Here is a 25,781-nt window from a genome sequence, read left to right as displayed (position 1 = left end):
AGCTGAATAGTTTTGTTTAAATTATTTGCAAATTTCAAGCAAAGATTCTTTTCAGTGTATAGTAAGTGCATGATTGCTTCTATTCTGTTTTGGCTATGTCTAGTATCACTAACTTCCTTTTTCAGTAAAATTTCAAATTCTTTAAAGTATATCAATATTTAGTCAAAACAATCAAAAATTGGAAATTGCCCCAAAACCCCAAGCACAGCTGAAAAAGTTAAAAGGTTCTCTCTTCTCCTCTCACCACTCTGTGATACTTTTTTTTTTTTTTGATTTAAGTAAATGTAAACATATCTTAAAACCTAGATTATCTAACTTGGAACTTTATTTTTTTCCTAACATTGAGTCTAGGTTAGACAAAATGACTTCTAATTTTCTTTTGAATTTCTATTCATGTATATCATTATGCCTGTGGCTCAGCTTTCTACTCTTATTCAGAATATAGGTCATTTTTCACTCACTTTAATTCAAAAAAGTGTTTAGTAAGCATCACCTGTAACCATGGTTCTGTTCTGGGAGGTAGAGGGAATAATGTACACTTTCTCTCATCAAGGAACTAAATTAATGACTGTATGTAAAGGAACATGTTTGGATGGGGTTAGGTGAATTCGTTAATTCCATGGATTCCCATACTTCCATTCCTGTAACAGAAGCCCTATAACCTCCTCTTTGCAAGTTTCAGATCCTTAAGTTCAATCCCTTGGTCTGTTATCATAAGCATTTCTATGAAATAATCTTCTCTGATTATTTTTATTTTCTTACACTTATTCTCTTTACTATAACCTCATAATTTATTTTAATGCTATTGCATTGTACATGCTATAGTAAACCAATTTAAATTCTTTTTTGAAATCAGCTAGGGATATTACCAAATAAAACACTGGGTATCTATGCCAAGATATACCCAGATGCTTGTCATACTCTATCCACCCTCTACCCATATCTACTTCCACTCTTCACTTTACTATTTCTTTCAAAAATGCAAGCATCCTCCAAATTAACCATATTAAAAATTCATCATAGCTGCACTTTTATGTCTTGTTTATGTGATTATCTTCTGATTTGTGTTAGATGTACTGGATCCATATTTTTTTTTAATTTTTTTAACGTTTATTTATTTTTGAGACAGAGAGAGAGACAGAGCATGAACGGGGGAGGGGCAGAGAAAGAGGGAGACACAGAATCTGAAACAGGCTCCAGGCTCTGAGCAGTCAGCACAGAGCCCGATGCGGGGCTCGAACTCACGGACTGCGAGATCGTGACCTGAGCCGAAGTCGGACGCTCAACCGACTGAGCCACCCGGGTGCCCCATGGATCCATATTTAAAATATAGTAGTACCATCTTAGAACATGGAATTTTAGAGTTAGAAAAAATATTATAGATTATCTAGAACAACATTCATAAACTGATTTGAATCACAATTTTTTTTATAACAATAAAATATTTTTCCTGAGGAAAGTGTGGTAAATATTGTCAGAGAAAAGAAATAAATATGCTTATGATCCAGGCATATCTATAATTAGCACCTATAGTATTTCTCTAAAAATGGGATCAGGTGATTGTATAAAGAGGTCACACTAAGCCTTCACTGTCACCAAAATCCCACAAAATGTAAAAGAGAATTGAAAAACATTTGTATTAGCATGGAAAATAAGAGAGAGTGTCATTACTGAATCTAGATATAGTTGTTAATAGAGGTGCTCTGTAGTTGCCTGAGGGTAAGCAGAAGATCCAAACCAGGTCAATCAGACTCTACTTCTTGTAACACTGCAACCATTAGGAGGGGCTTAATGGCTGATTATGTTCCTTCTGATGGACTATTGTAGGAGAGGAAACAAACAGGGATTTTGGGTTGAGAAACAAAGAGGCACAGGAAAGCTGGAGGTGAAAGATGGGGAAGAGGGCCTACCAGGAGCCAACTTCATCTCAGAGAACTATCTGAAAGGAATCTGCTTGGGGATAAGGGAGCGTTGTTTAAGCCTTCAGGAAATAGAAACCTTGTTAGGTGACCACCTAATATTTAAGTGGGAAATCAGTATTAGTAACCACAGAACTCTCAGCCCACCTTTGGCAACCAATGGGCAATGATCTAGTTACCTTCCTATGCTTACGGTTTTTCAACTGGCCACCCTGTGGAGATACTACTCAAAAATTCCCCAGACACTTGGAGGCACAAAAGATGGGATTGTGGGGAAGGGCTCCCATAAGTTATTTTGGGGTCAAAATAAGCAGACTAAAATATCTTGAGCTGATAAAGCAGGAGAGGGAGGGGAAAACACTTGTTACAGTCACATGCCAAGGCAATGCACAGTAGCAACCTCAGACTCCTGAGGCAGTAACACAGAGTCCAATACATTTTTTTCTAGTGATCAGGGTATTAAATATTACTGGTCTTTTCTTGCCAGACTTAATGCCTTCAAAATTCAATCATGCTTATGTTTAATACCTAATTTGTCATAGCTTTAAATAAAGGTCTGATTCATTAAATCATATTCTCAAAATGTATCATACAATAACAATGTTTACGTACATCAAACTTCTGGGTTTTTAAAATAAAAAGATAAATTTGTTCAGCATCCAAATGTCTGGGTAGTTGAGTAAGCTCATTTGTTTTGAATCCTGAGAAGCTGCAACCCTAGAAAGAGGGAAGTATCACAGAACACTAATTACTTCACCCTTTTCAGTATAGTAGTCTCACAGGACTACAGAAGACAGATAAATATTTAACTGTAATTCATTAACATAATTATTTCACTTTCTCCTATTAAAATAAGTGAAAAATATTTATCTCACCTTAAAAAAATCTTCATATTTTCTGATTCCATGAAATTAAGAGCCCTGGCATATTCATATGCCAAATTACAAAAGCAAAACAAAATCATATTTCAGAACCAACTTTGACATAACCCAAATGATCAAGAATTTTAGCTAAACTAACGATAAAGAAAGGCAGGAGAAAGCTTCTATACCTGTACCCACCTCTTCCCTCAGAGCTCCATCTATATTTATAGCTACATCTATGTTATTATAAACATTTTTCATTTCCACATAATACTTTTTAAAAAATGTTTATTTATTTTGAGAGAGAGAGAGAGAGAGAGAAACAGAGAGTGGGGGAAGGGCAGAAAAAGACAGGGAGACAGAATCTCAGGCAGACTCCACAGCTGTCAGTTCAAAGCCTGATGAGGGGCTTGAACCCACGAACTTTGAGATTCTGACCTGAGCTGAAACCAAGAGTCAGATGCTTAACTGACTGAGCCACCCAGGCGCCCCTCTACATAATACTTTTGATACATAATCTCATAGAACAGAAATTTTAAATACCTCTACAGTCTTCTTCGTCTCCATTTCATCTGAAAGCTGGAAAACATTTAAAACAAAATCTTTAAAAATCTTAAATTTTTATATTTTGTAAATTTGTTCAGATAACTTGTGTGGGTGTGTGTGTGCACGCGTGTGTGTATATCTCCTACCGAAGTCTAGAATGCTGTTGCTGTGCTAGATACTAGGAATACAAAGATGGTTCTTGCCCTCAAGCTAGCCATAGTTCAATAAGGGAATCAGATATGTATACAAACAAAACACAGAGGGATAAAGGGCTATAACAGAAATATAAAACTACTTATTGCCGTTTTGGTTCACTGGGAAATAGACTCTGAGGTGAAATTTAGTGTGCAGAATATCTACTGGGAGTGCCTTTGGGATCAATATCTATGGAAGGCAAAGAGAGAGGCATAATTGGGAAGTTAGAGAAGTCAGCTGTAATATATGCCTAACAACCTCAAAGCACTCTAAAAAGGGCTTTAGAGCTGAAAGGGCCCATCACAGTTATCCTGCACTGGGTTGAAATAGCTAGGCCTTTCCACCTCCAACTTGATCAGTCACTGGATTTAGGTGGTTCCTGGAAGAGTATGTCTTTAGAAGAGGAAGTTCTCTGTGGGTGAAGCAAACCCCGAAAGGGGCTGACAGCTAAAGGGTGTCCCCTAAAGCACTCTTAGCAGCTAGGGCAACAGATCCTTGACAGGCAGTTTAGGTGGTGTATCTCTATGTCCCCCATTCTACTTTACACAGAGAATAAGTAGCCTGTATACATTAGTTTTTGATTATTTCCACATCCCTACTTCCTCCAGGAATAACTAAACTTACAGGAAAATCACACACATAAACACACACATTATACAATACGTATGTCATAAAGGAAATGACAAAGGAAACAAATTTGAAAGAATGAGAGCAGATTACTAACTGAAGGAAGATGACATTATTGACATTTAAAAAAGTATGCAAAGGAGCAAAAAAAGATTATTTAGGGAAAATAAAATCAATTATGATAAAAACAGACAGCTGTGTGCTTGAGAGCTACAGATATAATTAGTCAGTGAGGATGGGGTCAGATTTAGAAAGATGTTAATGTTAATCTCAAAGTCCTGGCTTTATTCTGTGGGAAGCAAAGATATACTAGAAGTTTTCAAAGAGCACAGTAACAGTAATACAGAACTAGTGTTTGATTATACAACCTAGAAAAGATATCACAAAAATATAAATAACACATGTTAAAATCCAGATAAAAAAATCCAATAAAACACATTTAGCAATAAAAATAATTTAAACTTTTGTTAGTATAATTCATCTAAAGGTCATTGCAATAGATCCTCAGAAGTTATCTGATAAAATTCAAAAGTCAGAATTTTTGAAATTCCTTTAAAAATTAAAAAAAAAAAAGAAATTACCAGTGTTTTCATGTTCCCACAACCTAGAATGGATTACTGTTGACATTTTAGTATTTGCCTAAGACTTTTCTTTTTAATGTTTATTTTTGAGAGAGAGAGAGAGACAGAGCGTGAGCAGGGGAGAGGCAGAGAGAGAGGGAGACAGAGAATCTGAAGCAGCCTCCAGGCTCTGAGCTGTCAGCACAGAGCCCGATGTAGGGCTCAAACTCATGAACTGTGAGATCATGACCTGAGCTAAAGTCAGATGCTTAACCAGGTGAGTTACCCAGGCACCCCTGCTTAACACTAATTTTTAAAATAAAATGTGAAATTTATATAATAAAGTATAAAGTTCAGATTCCCTTTTTACCATGATCTCTATAGTTCTATTCAGTGTTTCCCTTCCTTCAGATAGTCACTATTATTTTGTTGGGTTTGCATTCCTTCCATTCCATTAACAGATTTTTACCTATGTGTGTACCTATACATGAAGAATATCTTGTGTGTTTTTAAAATTTAAAGGAATCGTATCAACTGTACATACTATTTGGTAATTTGTTTTTTTTTTTTTTAATTTAAATTCAAATTCACTAACAGTATAGTCTTGGCTTCACAAGTAGACTCAGTGATTCATCTCTTACACATAACACCCAGTGCTCATCCCAAAAGGTTCCCTCTTTAATGCCCATTACCCATTTAAAACCATCCCTCTAACCACCTCCCCTCGAGGAACCCTCAGTTTTTTCTCTATATTTAAGAATTTCTTATGGTTTACCTCCCGCTCTGTTTTAATCTTATTTTTCCTTACTTTCCTCTATGTTCATTTGTTAACTTTCTTAAATTCCACATATGAGTGAAATCATATGTTATCTGTTTTTCTCTGACTTATTTCACTTGGTATAATACTCTCTAGTTCCATCCACGTTGTTGCAAATGGCAAGATTTCATTCTTTTTCATCGCCAAGTAGTATTTCATTGTATATATATATATACCACATCTCCTCTAAAACAAACTACTCATGAACAACAGATGTTGGCAAGGATGTGGTGAAAGGGGAACACTTTTGCACTGTTGGTGGGAATGCAAACTGGTGCAGCCACTCTGGAAAACAGTATGGAGGTTCCTCAAAAACTAAAAATAGAACTACCCTATGAACTAGCAACTGCTCTATTAGGAATTTATCCAAAGGATACAAAAATACTTATATGAAAGGGCACATGCACCCCAATGTTTACAGCAGCATTATCAACAGTGGTCAAATTATGGAGAGACCCCATATGTCCATTGACTGATGAATGGGTAATTTGGTTTTTTCACTCAATATTATGTTTTGACAATCTACCCAAGTTGATATTTATGAAATCTGTTAACTTCCACACAGCATTTCTGTCAACCTACCTAATCCCCCTGCAAAATATAAACAATAATTAAATAAAGAGAAGTTCATAGTCAACTTTTGCCAAACATCCAAAAGACAAATGATATCTAAATCTATATCTAAATCTGTATCTCTATCTATACCTAAATCTATATCTATATATCTATAAAACAAATGATATCCCAATATAACTACTATATTCTATAGTTTACAAACTAGAAAGAGAAATATAGCTAAGTAACTCATTTTCTGGGATTAGTGTAATTTTCATATGAAAACCAAAAGAAAATCATATCTTATCAAACACACATGCAAACATCCACACAAAACAATAGCGAATCCAATCCAGTAATGTAATAAAAAAGTATACCCTAAGAATATAAGAATAGAAGAAGAGAATATTAGAATATAAGAATGGCTCAACTTCTGAAAAGCTACTAATGCAATCATAGATTAAAAGTTGCAAGTAGCTTCTGCTATCATCACTGTGGATTATCTTCCTCTCTTTTCAAACCATGGAGATTCTTTTTCAAGTATTTGAGCAAGGAGATATCTATAGCTATAGCTGATCTCTATCAACATCACATACACATATCTTTAATAAACTAGGAATAAAAATAAATTTTATTGTGTAAAAAAACATTGTTATCTAAACATTTAAAATGATGCCTAATAGCAAAGTACTATCATTCTTTCTAAACTGAAAACAAGATGAGAAACCACTAACGCTATTAACTAGTATGCATATACCAAAAATAATTTCCTATATACCAACAATAACCCATTTAATAACTAATGGAAAAAAATCTCAGTGACATTAGTAATTAAAACTTAAGATACCTAAGAATAAATTTAACAGGGGATGTTTAGACTTTATATGAAGAAAATCACACAAATTTACTGATGACCTAAAACAAAATTCTTATGTTTTACTCCCTTACACAAAAATAAACATGAGATGAATTAAAGAATTAAGCACACACACACAATTATCTGTAAGAATGATACAACAGAACACAGGTGAAGGTATGTATGATCTTGTGATGAAGGAAGACTTCTTAAATATTATGGCACTAAAGGCAGAAAACTTCAATAGAAAATTATAGATCCATAAAAATATAAAAATCCTATATGACCAAAAAAAAAACCTTCTTTGGGCTAAAAAGCTACAAAGAAAGTGGTATAAATATGTATAACACATATTACTCAAAGGGTTGACATTTTTAAAGCACAAACAGCTGTAAAAATGAAAAAAGAACAGCCCTCCAAATGGCCGAAGTTCATAAATAGGCAACTCAGAGTAATAGAAACACAAAGGCTAAGAAAAACCTGAAGTATCAACTTCATTAGTAAAACATATGCAATTGATAACATTTATGCCAATCAACTGTGCAAACATTCAAAGATATAGTATTAAATGTGGACAAGGAAATGGGTAAGGGATCAATCACAAACTCTATTGTACTACTTTTGTAGAGAACAATTTGGCAATACATATCAAAACACTTAGGTTTTCACATTTCTTTTCCCATGCGGTTCCACTTCTGGAAATTTATCTTAAGAAAATAATCCTGGATGAGCACAATCTTTAGCTCCAAATAAGTTCAGAGCAGCTTTGTAAATAATACTGAATAATGAAAACTAACTTAAGTGTCTAACCAAAGAGCTATTACATTAGTTTATGCTTAATATGGTGAAGAAAAATATTTATTGATGAAAATTTCATAATACATTTAATGAATTAGAAATATATAATTAAAAAAAATTTTATGTGTATTTATTTCTGAGACGGAGAGAGACGGAACATGAGTGGGGGAGGGGCAGAGAGAGAGGGAGACACAGAATCAGAAGCAGGCTCCAGGCTCTGAGATGTCGGCACAGAGCCTGACGCGGGGCTCGAACTCACAAACCATGAGATCATGACCTGAGCCGAAGTCAGTTGCTCAACCAACTGAGCCATCCAGGCGCCACAAGAAATGTAGAATTTAATCCAAATTTTCTGAATTATTTTTAAAATAAAAGAAAGGTGAAAGTGACAACTAGATAGTGAGATACATGTGATTTGCTGATAAATGATAGAATTACAGCGCTTATCCTTTCTATTGCTTATCTATTTCTTCTGATTCTCTAAAATGACTACCTTAATCATAATCAGGAATAAACAAAGTAATTTTGAAATTTAAAAAACAAAATTTAATGAGGTGGGTAGGCTAGTGGTGGCACTTAAAGTCTTCATGACTGTAACATTATATAATTTTAGAATGTATTTTTGAAAAGGACTAGGTTTCTAAAAGTTCATTTGAAGTCTATTATAATTCTAATCAGACACTCAAAGAGATTTAACAAAAATTGACAAAGCAATTCTAAAGGTAATAAAAAATAATTGCTAATATTTTCTAAAGGAAGAGGACTGACATGGAATCTGCACTATTATAATAGTGAAGTAGGTTATTATAAATTATTAAATAGCTGGAGGTTGTATTGTATACATTAAGTCTTCAAGTAACATAGTAATGTGAAAAATGCCAACACTCTAATACTGAGTGTAAAGAAGAATATGAGTCCACCTATTTTAAAAACCCATAAACAGATACATAGGCAATAAAAGACTAAAGGGAAATGTTAAAAATGCTATCGGTGCTTATCTAGGAAATTATAGTAATTATATTTTCTGTGAAAATATAATTTTTCAAGGAAGATGAAAACAAATCCATACCATTATCTTCTTTCTCTTATGGTGCTTCCTTAGAAATGCCTTGTATCTTTCCAATTTTCTTTTAGAACCTTTAAAAGAATGATTAGATAAAATTTAAATACTTTAAAGAAATTACATATTAAACTATTTAATGAGATCAACTAGCTATTTTGATAAGCATAATGCTAGACACACATACCCTTAGTTGAATGTACAAATACTGTATTAGGTTTCCTTTTTTTAGAAATGTCATGTTCTAACTAATTTGTCTTTGGTACTTCCTCCTAAATCTAAAGTTTTATCTCAGTTCTTTCCCACTGAATAAGCCCATGTTTTTCAAATAGCTTAGCTACTTACATTTGGTTATTTCATGGTCACCTTAAATTCAATAAAGTACAGTACTTTGGAGCAAGGCCCAGTGAAAGATTATGGGGGACTACTTTGAAGTCAGGTAACCTAGACCTGAGTTGAAGCTCAGACATTTACATATTGAGGACAATGAGTATATATAAAATATACATAAAATATAAAATATTTTTTGAAAATGTACACCTGTGCTCACTCTCTCTCTATACCTCCCTCTATTACAGACACACATACAAGCTATATATATAGCTTATATAATTTAAAAACACTTTTAACACTAAAAATGATGAAAAATTCAGTAAGAAAATTTATTTTTTTTTCAACTTTTTTTTTTTTTTTTTTTTTTGGGACAGAGAGAGACAGAGCATGAACGGGGGGAGGGGCAGAGAGAGAGGGAGACACAGAATCGGAAACAGGCTCCAGGCTCCGAGCCATCAGCCCAGAGCCTGACACGGGGCTCGAACTCACAGACCGCGAGACCGTGACCTGGCTGAAGTCAGACGCTTAACCGACTGCGCCACCCAGGCGCCCCTCAGTAAGAAAATTTAAACTAAAACAGTAGTGAATTTAATAGTATATTAAACACATTGTCAGAATTTGACAAATCAAGATGTAAAAAAGGAGGTCAAATATCTAATATAACTAATTAAATATATTTAACACACAGAAAAGACTTTGTAAGTAAACCAATATTATCATTTTTAAGGATTGTATTATGAAAAGTTTGCCCACTAAATAAAGAATAATACAAGAATCACCATTAGTACCTAAAGCTACTCTCTAAGCATTAAGAAATACAACTAGATAAAAAAGTATTATATAAATACTGAAAAAAGGTAAAAACAATCATTACTAGCAGATATGCTCTTCATTCAGTCTGTAGTTTTTCACTACTGAATGCTGAACACTTCCTACAAGCTAACCCAGCTCATGTAGCTCACCTTACTTTGGGTTTTAGGTGTTTTTGTTCTTATGTTTTGACCCTTGCTGCCTTGCTTGTCTCTGGTACCAACACAGAGTTGATGCAACCCTGTTTTCTTGTTATTCTGCTACCTCCACTCTAGCTTAACAAAGTTCACAACTATTTTAGGCTTTGTTCTAACAACACTTCCATTAAATCCACATGTTCATGTTCAACTAAAAATCTTGACTGAACTATGTTGAAATGAAGAAGTTTTAAAATAAAATAAATTTTATGTTTTTAGATATTTTACACCTTAGGATTTCATTCTTTATGAGAATGCACACACAGAGACAGACATGCAGACACACAAAAGTGACCATTACTTTACCATTATAAAGAAATAAAGTTTACTTGTCTCATAAATTATGCTGTTCCACTCAAATATTTTAGAGGCATGGTTTTTCAAAAGAATTGAACATTCCCCTAATCTTGACTCCATGGTAATGAGTGCATCATGTATTCGAGGGACAGTTCTCCACAGATGTGTATAAATTGACGTAAATGAACTATCTTCTTTTATTTTCTTTACAGTGTGTAACCATTTATCACTGTCTCCAAAATGGATTTCCCTTGGCCAATAATCCTGCAAAAAATGTGAATGAATACAACCTAAATCATTTTTGATGAATTTAAATAATAGAATTCAAAATCAATGAGCTAAAATTGAGACAATTCCACTGCATTATCTTTTTTTATATTACTAAAATATGATTAACATACAATGTTATGTTAGTTTCAGGTGTTGAAAATATTGCACAACACAGCATAATTTTTTATTAAATGCATTTTTTGAAACTGTGAAACAATCAAAAAGATTAGAAGTTTCAAATGTTTTACCAAAAAAATTTATTTCCTGAATCATTTGAAAATAAGTTGCTTACTTGACTGATGCCCCATCTTCCTCGAATACATTAGTGTGTATTTACTAAAAACAAAAACATTCTCCTAGATAATCAAAATATAACCATCAGTTCATGAAATTGGCAGTCATACATTATTCCTACCTAATTCTCAGACTCTGTGCAAGTCTTATCAACTGAACCAATAATGCTGTTTATAGCAAAAGGATCTAGTTCAGTGTCATGTATTACATTTAGGCTTCATAAGTATTTAGTCTCCTTCAGTCTACAAATTCCCCAGTCTTTTTTTGATCTCTTTGTACTATAAAACCTTGGATTACGAGTAGCTTGTTTTGTGAGTGTTCCACAAGATGAGCAAAAATTTCTAATAAATTTTAACTTGATAAACAAGTGATGCCTTACAATACGAGTAGTACATGACCCTGAAAGTCACATGGTCACAAGTGAGCCAATGGTTCTTCTCTCTCTCTCTCTGTCTCACTGATTGTAGGTGATCGTCTCCTGAGCTTTGATGCTCAGTCCCAAGCTGCGGTGTTTGGCAGAAATCATTGATTTTTCAGAATGTTGGAAGGTGCCCACAACTGGCACTCATGTATTTTTTGTCACTTCAAAGCACCTATGGACAGTCCTTTGCTTTTCCATACAAGAGTAAGCTTAGGAATTCTTTGCTTCTTTCTAGGTCAGGCTGCCTGCACATATAGAATATAGACCCTTTCCTCTGCTGCCTTATTACCAGTTACATTAAATATAGTATATAATAAGAGTTTATTAATATTGTACTGCAGTCAACATTTGTGCGAGCATACACAATGGCTCCCATGCAGAAAAAGATTCCATTGAGTCAGTAGGTAGCAGTGATTCCATCAGTAATAGAGAAAGTTGTCCTACACAATAACCCTCCTCTCTCTCCCTCACACCAGCCAGGAAGGTTTTCAAAGTTAAGTGCAGGTTAATTCATTTATTTTTCTTTACATTTGTATTTTCTTTATTATTTTGTATTATATTACAGTATTGTAATCACTTTTATATAAATATTTTTGTGTTGTGGAATGAATCATCTGAGTTTCCATTATTTCTTATGGGGAAATTTGCTTTGATATACAAGTGCTTTGGATTACAAGCATGTTTCTGGAATGAATTATGCTCACAAACCAAGGTTCTACTGTATTTAAAACCATGAGTTCACAGTGAAACCTGGAATTCCAATTCCAAACATTCTAGTTTTCTTTCTTTCCATAGTACAATTACCACCTCCAACAGTGAAAAATCTAGTTGCCGTTAACCTTGGTATATGTACTTATTTGATCGATCTTTTCAGGTAACCAATCTCTCCTCTCACTGGGAGCTTCTTTTCTATGTAGATGCCCTTTTCATCCTGCTTAGACTCTGACGTCCAATGCCAGGCTGCCAATTCTTCAGGGATACCTTCCTTACCCCTACCTGAGCTCTGACTTCTCATACCAAGCCACAGCCTACTTCCATACATCCCTGGAAAAACTCCTCATCCCCAGCCACAGATGGATATCATCTCACTCCCTTGGACCTTAGGCATCACATGTATACCCTCCTCACCATGGTTGAATTCAGATAGCTTTCCCAGGGCCATCACAGTACATCATCCTCCCCAGTGCCAATATGGACATCTGCCTTGTTTGGGTCCCAAAGTGGCTTCAGGACTAAATTGCTCAGGAAAGGAAAGAGAGTAAGGGAAGAAGAGAAAGGGAAATGAAGGGAAAGGAAGGAGTTTCGTAATAATATTTGCAAATCTAAATACAAGATTATCTTTTAATTATAATCAACTAATAGCAAAACAAAAAAAGTTGGCCTACATTAAGAAAAGTGTATGAGTAAAAGAATGTTTTTTGCAATGGTAGAAAATCTGCAGAGAATAAACTCTTGAATGGAATTTGGGTGAGATATTCTGGGAATTTAGCTAAATGAGAATAAATATGAAGTCTGCAGATCAGGAATTATTTAAAATTTTAAATAGCTTTGGTCTAATCCACTTGCCTTTTTCTTCCTTTAAAGACTTTCTGAACCCATCATACATGTCTTATTTATAAATTATGCTCTCTAATAATAGCAGGTACTTGAATAATATCTAGCTTCTAACTCTAGAAAACTTTCCTACAGGTATCTATGTCCCTCTACCATTTTAGAAAAAAGAATACACTTAGATACCTAAGTGCCATCTCTCAACTCCTACATATTGTATCTTAAACAAGACACAACCACCTGGAGAAGTTTCCTGCATTAAAATTTGGGTCTTATGTATCAAAAAGTACAAAGACTTTGGAAGAATAAGATATAATCACAGGATGCAATTCTTGGAAACAAACATTGTCAAGTCAGAATGACAGTCACATTTGAAAACACAGTCCCTAGGGGTCATGTGTTGCTATTGTTAGGGGAGATTTGGGAGAGAGGAGAGACTAAAATGGAAATGCATTTGCCAGATTTTACAATATACACAAACCTTAATGGAAAATGTATCCTTATGCCAGACTTGAGATATCACAATCCTTGTTCCCAAGATATTGAAGTATATTATGAGGTGAATAAAGTATTCCGTAATCCTATAAGCCTGATATAAGATTCTGTCTTCTGTACTTTCCCAAGGTAATCAGGGGATTGATTGGTGTCCCAAAGACATTAACATGAGTAAGGTGATGCATAACTAAGCCCTGATTTTTCACTGGCTTCTTCGTGGCTGCATGATTAAATGGATACCAGACGGTGATCTTGTGGCAGATCATACTTGCCTTTCCCCCTCTTTCATTTCATTTTTCATACTTTCATTTATTATTCCTTTCATATTCCTATCATTATTTCCTTCATACTTTCATTTATTATTCCTTTCTATTTTTCCTTCAACCACCTGCTCCTTGAATAGAGTATCATCTGAAAGTAAATTTTGTGGCCAGTCCTAGGGAAGGTAAACTGGAGTCAACTAGCAGCCAACAGGCAGAAGAGCAGCCAGGCAAAAATGATGTCGTTACTGGCAGAGAGAAAATCAACACTACTAGGGTTTAAGCATCCAGAGTCCACAGTGATTATATTAATTTAAAAACAAATGTATTCCAATTCCAAAGAGACAAAAGAATTGGACTGGAAATTTCTGTTCCCTAAAGAGTTAAATTCTCCATTATAGCACTATAGCCTTCAGTGATAACTTCAGGAAGACATTTATCTTATTTAAAAGGTCAGTGAAGCAAGAATCGGCTATGTGCTTGATATGTTTAGTTACTGCAATTAAACTTTGGCAGTGGCAGAGGCACAGAATATGACATACTGGTACACAACTAGAGATGGAGCCTAGTAGCTAGACAGAAGGGCTCTCTTGAAGTTTGAAAAGAGATTTTGTTTACTGAACATATGATTAGTTCTTCACCCATGTCCTAAGCCCTAAAAAAAAGTGCTGAGGTTTCCAAAAATGAGTAAAAAATATGAAGAATGACCAGGGTTAGAAGAATTGACTTTTAACTCTTCTTTCCTTAAGCTTTAAAAAAAGAATGAATGGATGGGTGGATGAATAAACAAACAGATAAATAAATAGGTTGTTCCCTAAAGAAAGACAATGGGATTGAAATAATTATTCCATCATAAAGTACCTTTGATCTTCTGAGAAAAATCACAGTAGGGATCTGAGTACCCTCTAGGTATGGATTATAAGTGTAGCAGACTTGTTAATGAAAATTGATACGGACATAAAGTACTCCTAAATAAAAGTCACATGAAAGCAGAAAAACAGGACGCAGAGTAAGAAATAAACATCAGTGAAGATCAAATGTGATGTGTAAATAAGGAAAGAATTCAAACCAACTCTTGAGTACCTAAAGAACTGAAAAGGACTAAAAAAATGTAACACTAAAGGGAAACAGTGCAGAAGGAGGGGGATGTAAATTCCATGATGGCAAGGAGTATTCTGTTTTTTGTTCATTGTTGTATTTCCAGGGTCCAGAACGATACCTGGCATCTGGTAGGTAGTGGATAAAAATCATTAATGAATGAATGAACAGGATAAGTCAAAGAATTGATAGTAATGCAACACTAGTGGAACAAGAGGCTGTTATAAAAACAGAATACAAAAATATTTTTATAAAAATAAAAATAGAAACAGAATGGTGATGGAGTAAAGGGGAAAGAAGCAGGAAGAGAATGTGGGAATTAATCAAATAGATAAATGAGAAATGACCGAAGGTAAAAAAAGTACACAGAACTAGAACAAGAAATAGGAAGAGGGGAAAGACAGGAGTAGAAGGTACAAAATATTAAAATTACAAAAGAAAAATAAAAATGGTAGGAATCGGCCAAAATGAGACATCTTTAGATGATGTGATGAAAGATAAGTGATAAGACATGCCAGCTAACATGTAGGTTCCAGGTACTGGTCTGCTGCTAGCTAGGAGTGGAGCTAGGATCTGAACACAGGCAATCTGACACCAGAGTCTCTGTCCTTAACCACTACACCACTATGCAGATACACACCTTTGCTTTTATATTTTAGAGGGAAATTAATAGGTAGGCTTTCCAGGAGGCCATAAGCAGTTTAGAATATATTTTAATTTCTGTTTTGTTTTATTCATTTGCTTGTTTATCATATGCTTCAATTCTAAAAAAAAAAAAAAGCAGTTCCATGAAGGCAGGGATCTTTGCCTCTTTTTATTCACTAGTATATTCTAATTGTAATAGGCACTCAAAAATATTTCTTAAATGAATTTGAGGAAGTTATTACTTTCTTATGATTGCCTATAAGACAAAAGTTTTGTCCAGCAAATAAGAAATTAAATATCCAGTCATTTTATTCCTGGATGCTTTCAAATATTCAATAGTATGGCAATGCATAGACATAGTCATGTCTTGAAAAAAAAATAACTACAGATTACAAGTATTTGGTTGGGAAATCGAGACAACAAGAACAACTTTACAGATAAATCCATAAGTGATAAAACAGTACAAATAGATATACGTTACTTTATCAAATGCCATATGATAAAAATTGAAAGCTATCAATATAAACGCTGGCCTTTGGATACAAGGACAGTGCTTCTTACATGCCATTAATAAAACATTTGCTTTGATTTTTATTTTATTCTATCTTTGGTAAAGGGCTGGCATAAACCTGTCATCTTGATTTGATTAGTATTCTTTTTTTTTTTTTTTACATTTATTTATTTTTGAGAGATAGAGAGAGACAGAACACAAGTGGGGGAAGGCCAGAGATAGAAGGAGACACAAAATCCAAAGCAGGCTCCAGGCTCTGAACTGTCAGCACAGAGTCTGATGCGGGGCTTGAACTCACAAACTGTGAGATCATGACCTGACCCGAAGTCGGACGCTTAACCGACTGAGCCACCCAGGCACCCCTGATTAGCATTATTCTTAATTTAAGCAGAGTGATTATGCATTTTCCAACTCAAGTAATTAGAAATTTTCATCTGAAATCATAGATCTTTAAGCATATATGATGGTATAGTCCAAATATCTCCATAATTATTTGCTGATTTTGGTTTAACTATAATCCTTTCTCCCTTGGCATTAAAAAGACCCCAAACATTGTGATTAGGCTATAGCACGTTTCCATCATTATTTAAATCGAAATACAGTAAAACCTTGGCTTGTGAGTAACTTGTTCTGTGAGTGTTCCACAAGATGAGCAAACATTTCTAATAAATTTTAACTTGATAAATGAGCGATGTCTTGCAATATGAGTAGTACATGACCCCGAACGTCACATGATCACAACTGAGCCTATGGTTCTTCCATCTCTCTCTCTTTCTTTCTCTCTCTCTCTCTCTCTCTCTCTCTCTCACTGTGGAATTGTGGGTGATTGTCTCCCATGCTTGGATTGCTCAGTCTCAGGTTGTGGTATCTGGCAGAAATCAGTGATTTTTCAGAATGTTGGAAGGTGCCCACAACTGGCACTAGTATATTTTTGTCACTTCACAGCACCTTTGGACAGTCCTTTGCTTTTCCATACAAAAGTAAGCTTAGGAATGCTTTGCTTCTTTCTAGGTCAGGCTGCCTGCAGATATAGATCCTTTCCTCTGCCTTATTGTCTCTTACGTTGAATTCAGTATATGAGAAGAATTCAATACTGTACTATAGTCAACACCCGTGCAAGTGTATACAATGGCCCTTGTACAGAAAAAGGTTGAAAAGAAAGGTGGTAAGAAGGAGGTGATTCCAGTATAAATTAAGGAAATCATGGAGAAGTATGAACAAGGTACATGAGTAGCTGAAGTTGCACAATTTTAGAAGTCTACATCTGCATCTCGGCTGCAGAGGAAGAGGAGAAACAGGTGGAGGAATCCCTCACTTCAAATGAGATTAGGGAGATGTGTAAATGTGAGAAACAGTGCAAAATTTTATAGAAAAGCACCAGCCAAATAAGGTTGTAGCAGTGCAAGTGATGAATCTGTTTAATGACAATGCAATGTCACATTTCTGCAAAATCCTCAAAAGGAGACAAAATCAAGTGTCGTTGGATAGGTTCCTTGTTAAAGCTGCACAAAAAGAAAAAGATGCCATTGAGACAATAGATAGCAGTGATTCCGTTAGTGATAGTGAAGGCTGTCCTACACAATAACCCTCCTCTCTTGTCTCCCTTACACTAGCCACAAAGGTTTTCTAAGGTAAGTGCAGGTTAATTTGCTTATTTTTCTTTATACTTTGTATTTTTTATTATCTTGTATTATATTACAGTATTGTAATCATTTTTATATGAGTATTTCAGGTTGTGGAAAGAATCATCTGAGTTTCCATTATTTCTTATGGCAAAATTTGCTCTGATATACAAGTGCTTTGTATTATAAGCATGTTTTCAGAGTGAATTATGCTTGCAAACCAAGGTTTTACTGTAGTTGCAAAAAGTTTGTGCTAATAATAGTTTAAAATATTTGGCTCTGCTACAGTGACTGAAATAAACTCTTGGAAACTAGGAATATCTTCATATTCTATTTGCTCCTAAAGGGAATTCAGTGATTTTCTAAAGCATTTAAAAAAAACTTATTTAAACAAAGAATTGAAAATAGATGTTAAAAATATAGGTATTTTTGCAATTCTATTCTCAACAGTTTAGTTGCAAATTTAGTATAGCAAATTCTGTTTATAAATAGGTACAAATTATTCAGTCCAAATTACTCAAAGTATGTACACACCTCATTTTAAAAAGTCTCCTTTCTCTCTGTTTTCCACACTAACATCTTTATCCTAGTCCTTGACACTCTCCAATGCAAAACAAACCTGATTTTCAGACTCACGAGTAAACAGACCCAAGGGAAAACTTGTAGCAAGCCCAATAACTCCAGAAGTCAGTACTTAAATGTTAACAATGGAAACAGGAGCTTTCAACATGAAAACACAGTTTTGAATATTTCACCCTGATTCAACAATCAAAGAAACTGATACACCACCCCTGCAAATTACTTGTGAGTCTAAACTGTGGTACGTGGATAAATGAGGGAAGTACGAATAATTATCAGATATTCTTTAAGGTGTAAATGTTCAAAACAAACATATTAGCAAAATTATATAGAAACGTTTGTATCATCCTTCTGATGGGATACAGATCTAAAATTTTCTCAAAGTCAAAAAGAGAATAGAATATTGACAAGGCTACAAGATAGAGCCTACTGAAAGGAGATAAATATTTATAAGTATTTCCCACATTGAAATGTAGTTTTTTTGAATTTCTATTCTCAGTCTTTTCTTAAGCCTTCCATATCTTCACAACTGATGTTTTAAAAGATGTAATGGCACATGAAATAGATGTACTACTTACCCAATTTTGAAACTTTAAGAATTCTTCAATGTTCATTGGAGGTTTATGCATTTTCTAATGAAGTAAAATCAACATTGCTAATTAATGTAAATATTGCTAACTAATAAACTCAACATAAATTAACACTGTTTATGATGTTTACACATAATTTGCTTAAATAAATGATGCTCCTGGACTTAAGTTATAATTTTCAGAGCCATAGGCATTGTAAAATACTCACTTTGTAAAGTCCCTGCACTTTGAAAAGGAACAGAGATCAATGTTTAAATTCTGAGCCTCCAAACCAAATTCTGTAAAAGGCTTCCTTCTTATATATTGCTTCTAGGGAAAAAAACTCCACACTAATCCTGTTGAATGTCCTAATTTCAAATTCCTACAAGAGTTCCAAGATATTTTGGGCTATGTTGGATGGTGTCTACAATAAATCCAAAGCCAAAAATATATTAACTTGCCTCTCTTGCTGATGAAGTATTTAATAAAAGGCCACACTAGTGACATGGTGAAAGTAACTTAAATGTTTGGATATTTCCATGTAATAAGTAATAGTCCGATTTTATTAGTAGTTTCCTCATAAGTTGAAAACATATTCTTTCACTAGACAAATTAATTTTAATCAGGACCACATCTTGTTCTTCTTTGCCTTAGAGACTGTACACATTCTTACTTCTGCTTGGAAGGCTCCCTGTTCCAAACCTTCTCTGTCCAAACCCTTCTTGATCGTATTTTAAATATCAAATTAAAAGTCACTTGTTCTAGGAAGTCCTCCTTGTTCCCCAAAAGATTCTCTTCAGTAACACATAGTAGATTTGTATCTATATGACGATAGAAACTATGGTATAAGTCACTGCTGAATTGTCAAAATTTCATACGATGATTCACTCAGGATTAGTACACAATAAGTACTTGCAATGTGTATAAATTAATGAATAAATGAGTAAATAGATATCAGAAAAATGGGTATTTATTCAGAACAATAATATGACCATTTCTAGAGAATGAAAAACCCATTAGAAGAAGGCAAAAATAAGAGGAATTCAGAGTATCCTAATACAATATCCTAATGGTCTGATGATGGCATGTCTGAAAAGATTGCAGCACATTTTAATTTACCATAACATATTTCACATATATAAAATGATAAAGATTACAAAATAACCATAGTTTTGTAAAAATAGCTACACTTTTGAGGTTTAAGAGAATATTTCATTCTCTAATACTGTTTGAAATATGGTGAATATAAACTAATACATAACAGATAATAAATAACAAAATAAAAGGTATATGTGACAATCGTTACAAAAAGAAGCGTTCAGAAGCAAAGCTGCATTGAGCTGTCACAAAAATTTAATGGAAAACATGGGACTCTAGATTGAGAAGGGTAAGAAATAAGAGAGATGGTACGCACAGAATGCTTAGAGACAAAAAAAATTTTAGGGATACAATATCTTCAGAGAGAGTGAATGTAGTAGTCATCTAGAAGAAAGCTATCAGTATATTTTGAAATGTATGAAATATAAAGAAGCTAATTAGAACAACTTAAATGTTGCCTTTTTCTTATAATGGCTATCAAACCACTTCTAGTACAAAGCACTAAAAAAATCCCCATATTTCTGTTTTAAAAATTCTTTTTTTTTAAATTTATTTTGAGAGAGACATAGAGAGCAAGCAGGGGAGGGGCAGAGAGAGAGAGAGGCAGAATCCCAAGCAGGCTCCACACTGTTAGCACAGAGCCTCATGTGGGGTTTGAACTCACAAACTGTGAGATCATGACCTGAGCTGAAGTAGAGTCAGACGCTTAACCGACTGAGTGGCCCAGGCGCCCCTTTTCTTTTCTTTCCTCTTTTCTTTTCTTTCTTCCTTCATTTCTTCATTTCTTTTTCTTGAGAAGAGTTGACACGCATTACATTAGTTTCAGGTGTACAACATGGTGATTCAACAACTCTACGCTGTGCTCGCCTGAAGTACAGCTACCATTTGTCACCATACAACACTGTTATAACATCATTGACTATATTCTCTATGTTGTACCTTTTATTCCTGCAGCTTATTCATTCTACAACTGGAAGCCTGTATCTCCCATTCTTCTTCACCCATTTTGCACATCCCTTTAACTCCAGCAACCATCAGTTTGTTCTCTGTATTTAAAGTTCTCTTTCTGCTTTAATCATTTGTTTAATCATTTGTTTTGCTTTTTAGATTCCACATATAACTGAAATTATATCGTACGTATTTGTCTTTCTCTAATTTATTTCACTTTATTACACTTTAGGTCCATCTGCATTGTTGTAAATGGCAATATCTCATCCTTTTTATGGCTGCATAATATTCCATTGTGCGTGCATGTATGTGTGTGTGTGTGTGTGTGTGTGTGTGTGTGTATGTATACACACATATATACATAACTTCTTTACCTACTTGTATTGGAAAATAGTACATTCCAATTAAAGAAAATTAGAAAAATAAGTTAAGGAAGTAAAACTCACACAAGTTCCAGGTAATTTCAATATAAAATGCCAAAGTTCTCTAAGGTTGGTGTTAAAAAGAGGCAGGCATAAATTAAATGGACTTCTGCTCTAAGTAGAATGTAGAAGGATGCAAAACACCTATGCTTCCCTGGTAACAACAAGGGAAACCCAGACAAAATAAAAATCTCACTTTTCTATGAGGTTAGTGAAGAGTAGTGGGTGCTAGTAAGCAGTATGGGCTACATAATTTGGAAAATGCAGAGCCCCTTGTTCAAAAATTATTAAGAATTTTAAGATGGTAATATCAGACTATTAAAGCAAGTGTAGGGTCCATCTAATCATGAGGGCCTGTGCAATTGAAAGCCCATGAAGCCTTTCTACCTGGAAGCCTGGATGACCAGAAATTAAAAAAAAAAAAAAATCCCCTTTATAAGTGAGCATAAAGCTGTGTCAGTTTCCTTACCCGGCAGTGATCTTTAACCATCCATTGAGGGAACTGTTGGTCTGCCATGGTGCAGGAACTTTGCAGAGATGAAGAGAAATCAGCTGGACCTTAAGCATCTGCATGAGCTGGAGGAACAAACTGGAGCCTGAAAGACACCTAAATACAAAAACAAATGACTCAGACAAACAATCCCTTCCCAGACCCTATGCCTCCCTTCTGAGTTTTATCAAAAAAGCAGCAGTCCAGGAGGGGATGGAAAGATAGAGGACTTAAAGAGGCCAACACATTCTTAACATTACTTGGGCTTCGGGGCCCTGACAGAGTTGACTTCAAAGGTGAAGCAAAAATGTAAAAAAAAAAAAAAAAATCAGTTCCAACTTCTCCCAATTGAATATTGACAAGATATAAGAGTTGGCTATGAAGAAGGAAGTTGGAAGTTGGGTTAGACACAGGTGAACTTCAATCCAATTAAAGCAAAAGTAAAGTTCAACTCAAGTCTAGGAGGAATCAAAAGATCAGTATCTCACTTTGAATGTCAAGGAGATAAAAAGGCTTGTGCTAAAGTATACTTCATCCTCTATAATTTTTCCCACATAATGTCTAATACACAATAAAACAATTGAAGATGTACAAACAAGAAGTAAAATGGGACCTATAATCAAAAGAAAACACAGTCGATGGGGCATCTGGGTGGCTCAGTTGGCTAAGCATCCAACTTCGGCTCAGGTCATAATCTCATGGTCTGTGGGTTTGAGCCCCCGCTTCGACCTCTGTTCTGACAGCTCAGAGCCTCGAGACTGCTTCACATTCTGTGTCTCTCTCTGCCCCTCCCCTCCTCACACTTTGTCTCTCTCCCTCTCAAAAATAAATAAACATTAAAAAATTTTTTTAAATAAATAGAAAAAGGTATGAAAGGTATGAGCAGAAACCAATGAAATAAAAATATGAAAACAGAGAAATCAACAAACCAAAAGTTTGTCTTTTAAAAGATGAAAAAAATAAACCCTTAGTAGAAATGAATTTAAAAAATGAAAGGAAAATGTGTATGGGAGGAAAAAATGATCTGCTAGATTGAAATATTTTAATTGCTATATTTGATTATAATGCTTTACCACATTGGCAGAATGACTGAGAACAGATTACCAATAACTACACAACAATTTGGCTATTATTAAACAAAAGAAAGTAAAAGGTTGTATTAAAAGTTAACGTGATCATATGTTAACTGATCATATGTTAACAGGGTTGAATGATATTTACAAATGTGAATTTAAACAAAAATTGAGATATTACTACATTGAGAGATGAGGGGATAAGAACGTGTACAGGTAGAGAGAGAAGGAATGTTCTTGTACCTGGGGGTGGTGTTATAAAAGAGCTTTATTATTGACTTCCTTAGAAGAAAGTCAATGGAAAATGTCTGAAATTGAAAAAATCAAAACACTGTAATATATTATGACATATGCAGTAAATAACGAAAGAATTATTAAAAAGTCTTGAAAGAATTTTCCTTTTGAGAGAACTGAGAATAGAATGCAGGGGTTGGGAACTACCAGGCTTTGGTGAAAAACCTAGAATATGTCAACTGTTAGTGCTTACCAACATGTGTATGTTTCTCTACAGTTCCCAAGCTCACATGCAGTAAAGTGGGAGGGGGAGGGATCTTTGATATGTGGGCAAAGTGATATATACCAGTTTTTAGGGATGACCTCTAAAACTTTTGGTATGATTCAACATGCTTTCTTTCTTGTCAGATGAGCTGTGGACTCAAGTCTTAGGAGATAGCAGAACCAGTAAAAATTAAACAAAAGAACACAAGAAACAACCTGAATCCTTGAGTCTAATGTTTCATCTGACTAGTAACATCTGAATTTCCTGTGAGAAATAAAAATTTATTGTATCAAACCCCTGAAATGTTGGGGTTTTCTGTGACAGTAGTAAATTCATCATGGTGGTTTAAAAAAAAAATGGCCACAATTTCCTTGACAATCTTTTGAGAAGTGGTATCTATCTATGTCCCCTTTCCTATAATCTGGACAGGTTTTAAGACACACTTATAACCAAAATAATGTGTAAGAAGTGACACTGTGTTACTCTTTGATACTGGGTCAGAAAAGAACATGTAGTTTCTGCCTTGTTCATGGCAATGCTGGACTGTGGAGCCCTCAGAAGTCTGATTACGCAGCTGCCATACTGTGAGGAAGTTCAGGCCACATGGAGAGTCTTACACACAGGATCTCTGCTAGCATTCATAGACTTCCGAGCTGAGTTATCAGAGAAAAGCTGACTCTCTGTGCCGTGCTGAACACACAATCCATGAACACAATAAAAAAGTTGTTTTAAGTCATGTTTTGGACTAATGTATTACAGAGCACAAGTAACCCAAAACTCACATCACTTCAATGAATAAACAGTATCATTTGCTTTTTTTAACCTGAGCACCTGAACTAAAGCAGTTAAAGAAGAAAAAGGCATGAATTATTTATTCTTGGCTTGGAGACTTTGCTATTGTTAACTTTTTTCACCCAGGAAGTTCATCTTTCCTCCTAAAGCAGTGGCTTTCAAACTTTTTAAAGAGAAATGAACAAGAAGACATACATTTTATAAATGCACGAACCCACACAGAGATCTTTCTTATGATGGGGTTAAGTTTCGATAAACCCATGGTTAAGTTGAAAATGTATTTAATACACCCAACCTACCAAACATCATAGACTAGCTACCATAAATGTGCTTAGAATACTTACACTTAGAATACTTAGAATGCTTAGCCTAAAGCTGGGCAAAATCATCTAACACAAAGCCTATTTCATAATGAAGTATCAAATATCCCATATAATTGAATACTGTACTGAAAGTGACAAACAGAATAGTTGTAAGTGTACTGATTGTTAACCCTTGTGATGGCCTGGCTGATGTGGCTGCCCACAAGAGAATTTCATATGACATATGGGTAGCTCAGGAAAATATCAAGTTAAAACTCAAAGTTTGGTTTCTACCGAATGCATACTGAATTCACACCATTATAAGGTCGAAAAATCCCAAGTTATACCAGGGACTGTCTGCAATTTAAAACTCCATGAAATAATACTTCACCAAGTGCCATGTGCTGCCATTTCCACAGTATACTATTTCATTTTTTTAAATGTATAGTTTTGGGGTGCCTGGCTGACTGTGTCAGGGGAGCCTGCAACTACAGCTCTCAGGGTCATGAGTTCAAGTCCCACACTGGGCCTAGAACTTACTTAAAAAATTAATAAAAATTTTAAAAACACGTAGCTGTGACTCACTACATTTCCTTGCTTATAAATGGGACTTCCACCAATGGGTCCCACACATTCCCCTTGAAAAGCACTGCTCTTAAGCCATAATCATTCTTCAAGGCCTTACTCAAGTCCAACCAATGAGCTTTTGTTGACCACTCCATTCTGAGCTCTTGTAAAATTACTACAATTTATTAGTCACATTGTGTTTTCTGTACTACCCAGGTTTTAACTTGATGTCCTAAGCTCGTTTAGCGCAAGGTTCTGTCCTTTACCTCTCACATGCTAAATTCAAAGTACTCAATAAATACAATGCTTAATATCTGGCCATTGTGTTTCTGAATCTCACAATTGGTTGGGATTTTCTTTGGGGTGGCGTAAGGAAACGTGGTTTAATAATCCACCCACATATTATGCTTAATTCCAAAATGGAATAGTACACAAAGAGTGGTGTGTAGTTTTCAAGAGAACCAAACCATCAAGGTACACACAATGTTTCTAAGAGCTTTCATTACTACGCACCGCACGAAGTACTCATCTTGACATAGCCATAAAAACGTAACAGAACCAAGTTCTCTCACGACTAAAATATTTTTGGAATTGGAAAAATGGAAAAGTGTCCCGTGGGATCAGCATTTTTCACAACTCACTGCAACTACACCTTGAGAGTACACTTCCAGAACCGCGTGCCACTTAAGCAGGAAACTCGACTGGCAGGGTGTGAAGCTCAGCCTCACCGAGCGGGCCTCACTGCCCTGGGATCCTGTCTCTCTGCAGAGAGGCTACACCGCCCACAGCCCGAGAGGCTAAGGCGGGACTTCCCCCTCTAACCCCGCCCCGCGTCCCTCCCC

The 25,781-nt window shown here is 35.0% G+C and overlaps 1 protein-coding gene across 9 annotated transcripts in view; it reads right to left on the bottom strand.

Moving 5' to 3' along the window:
* FAM227B (family with sequence similarity 227 member B) overlaps window positions 1–25,774 on the bottom strand; it is a 199,858-nt gene extending 174,084 nt beyond the window's left edge. For 2 of the 9 annotated variants that reach the window (XR_009264159.1, XM_058737792.1), the window contains exons 1-7: window positions 25,581–25,773; window positions 21,686–21,823; window positions 18,758–18,811; window positions 10,466–10,697; window positions 8,806–8,873; window positions 3,326–3,361; window positions 2,532–2,636 (exon numbers count right to left, since the gene is read on the bottom strand). Coding sequence is in view for 8 of the 9 variants with exons in the window: in XM_058737792.1 (XP_058593775.1) it covers window positions 2,532–2,636; window positions 3,326–3,361; window positions 8,806–8,873; window positions 10,466–10,697; window positions 18,758–18,811; window positions 21,686–21,733 (543 nt within the window). In the remaining variant the exon portion in view is untranslated. Of the gene's footprint in view, window positions 1–2,531; window positions 2,637–3,325; window positions 3,362–8,805; window positions 8,874–10,465; window positions 10,698–18,757; window positions 18,812–21,685; window positions 21,824–25,580 lie in introns of all 9 variants that reach the window. The other 7 variants (XM_058737791.1, XM_058737790.1, XM_058737787.1 and 4 more) reach the window with 6 other exon arrangements.
* Window positions 25,775–25,781: the final 7 nt, after the last annotated feature.

Source organism: Neofelis nebulosa, chromosome 7, assembly GCF_028018385.1.
Source record: "Neofelis nebulosa isolate mNeoNeb1 chromosome 7, mNeoNeb1.pri, whole genome shotgun sequence".
Classification (NCBI taxonomy): Eukaryota; Metazoa; Chordata; class Mammalia; order Carnivora; family Felidae; genus Neofelis; species Neofelis nebulosa.
This window is presented reverse-complemented; position numbering and strand designations above follow the sequence as displayed.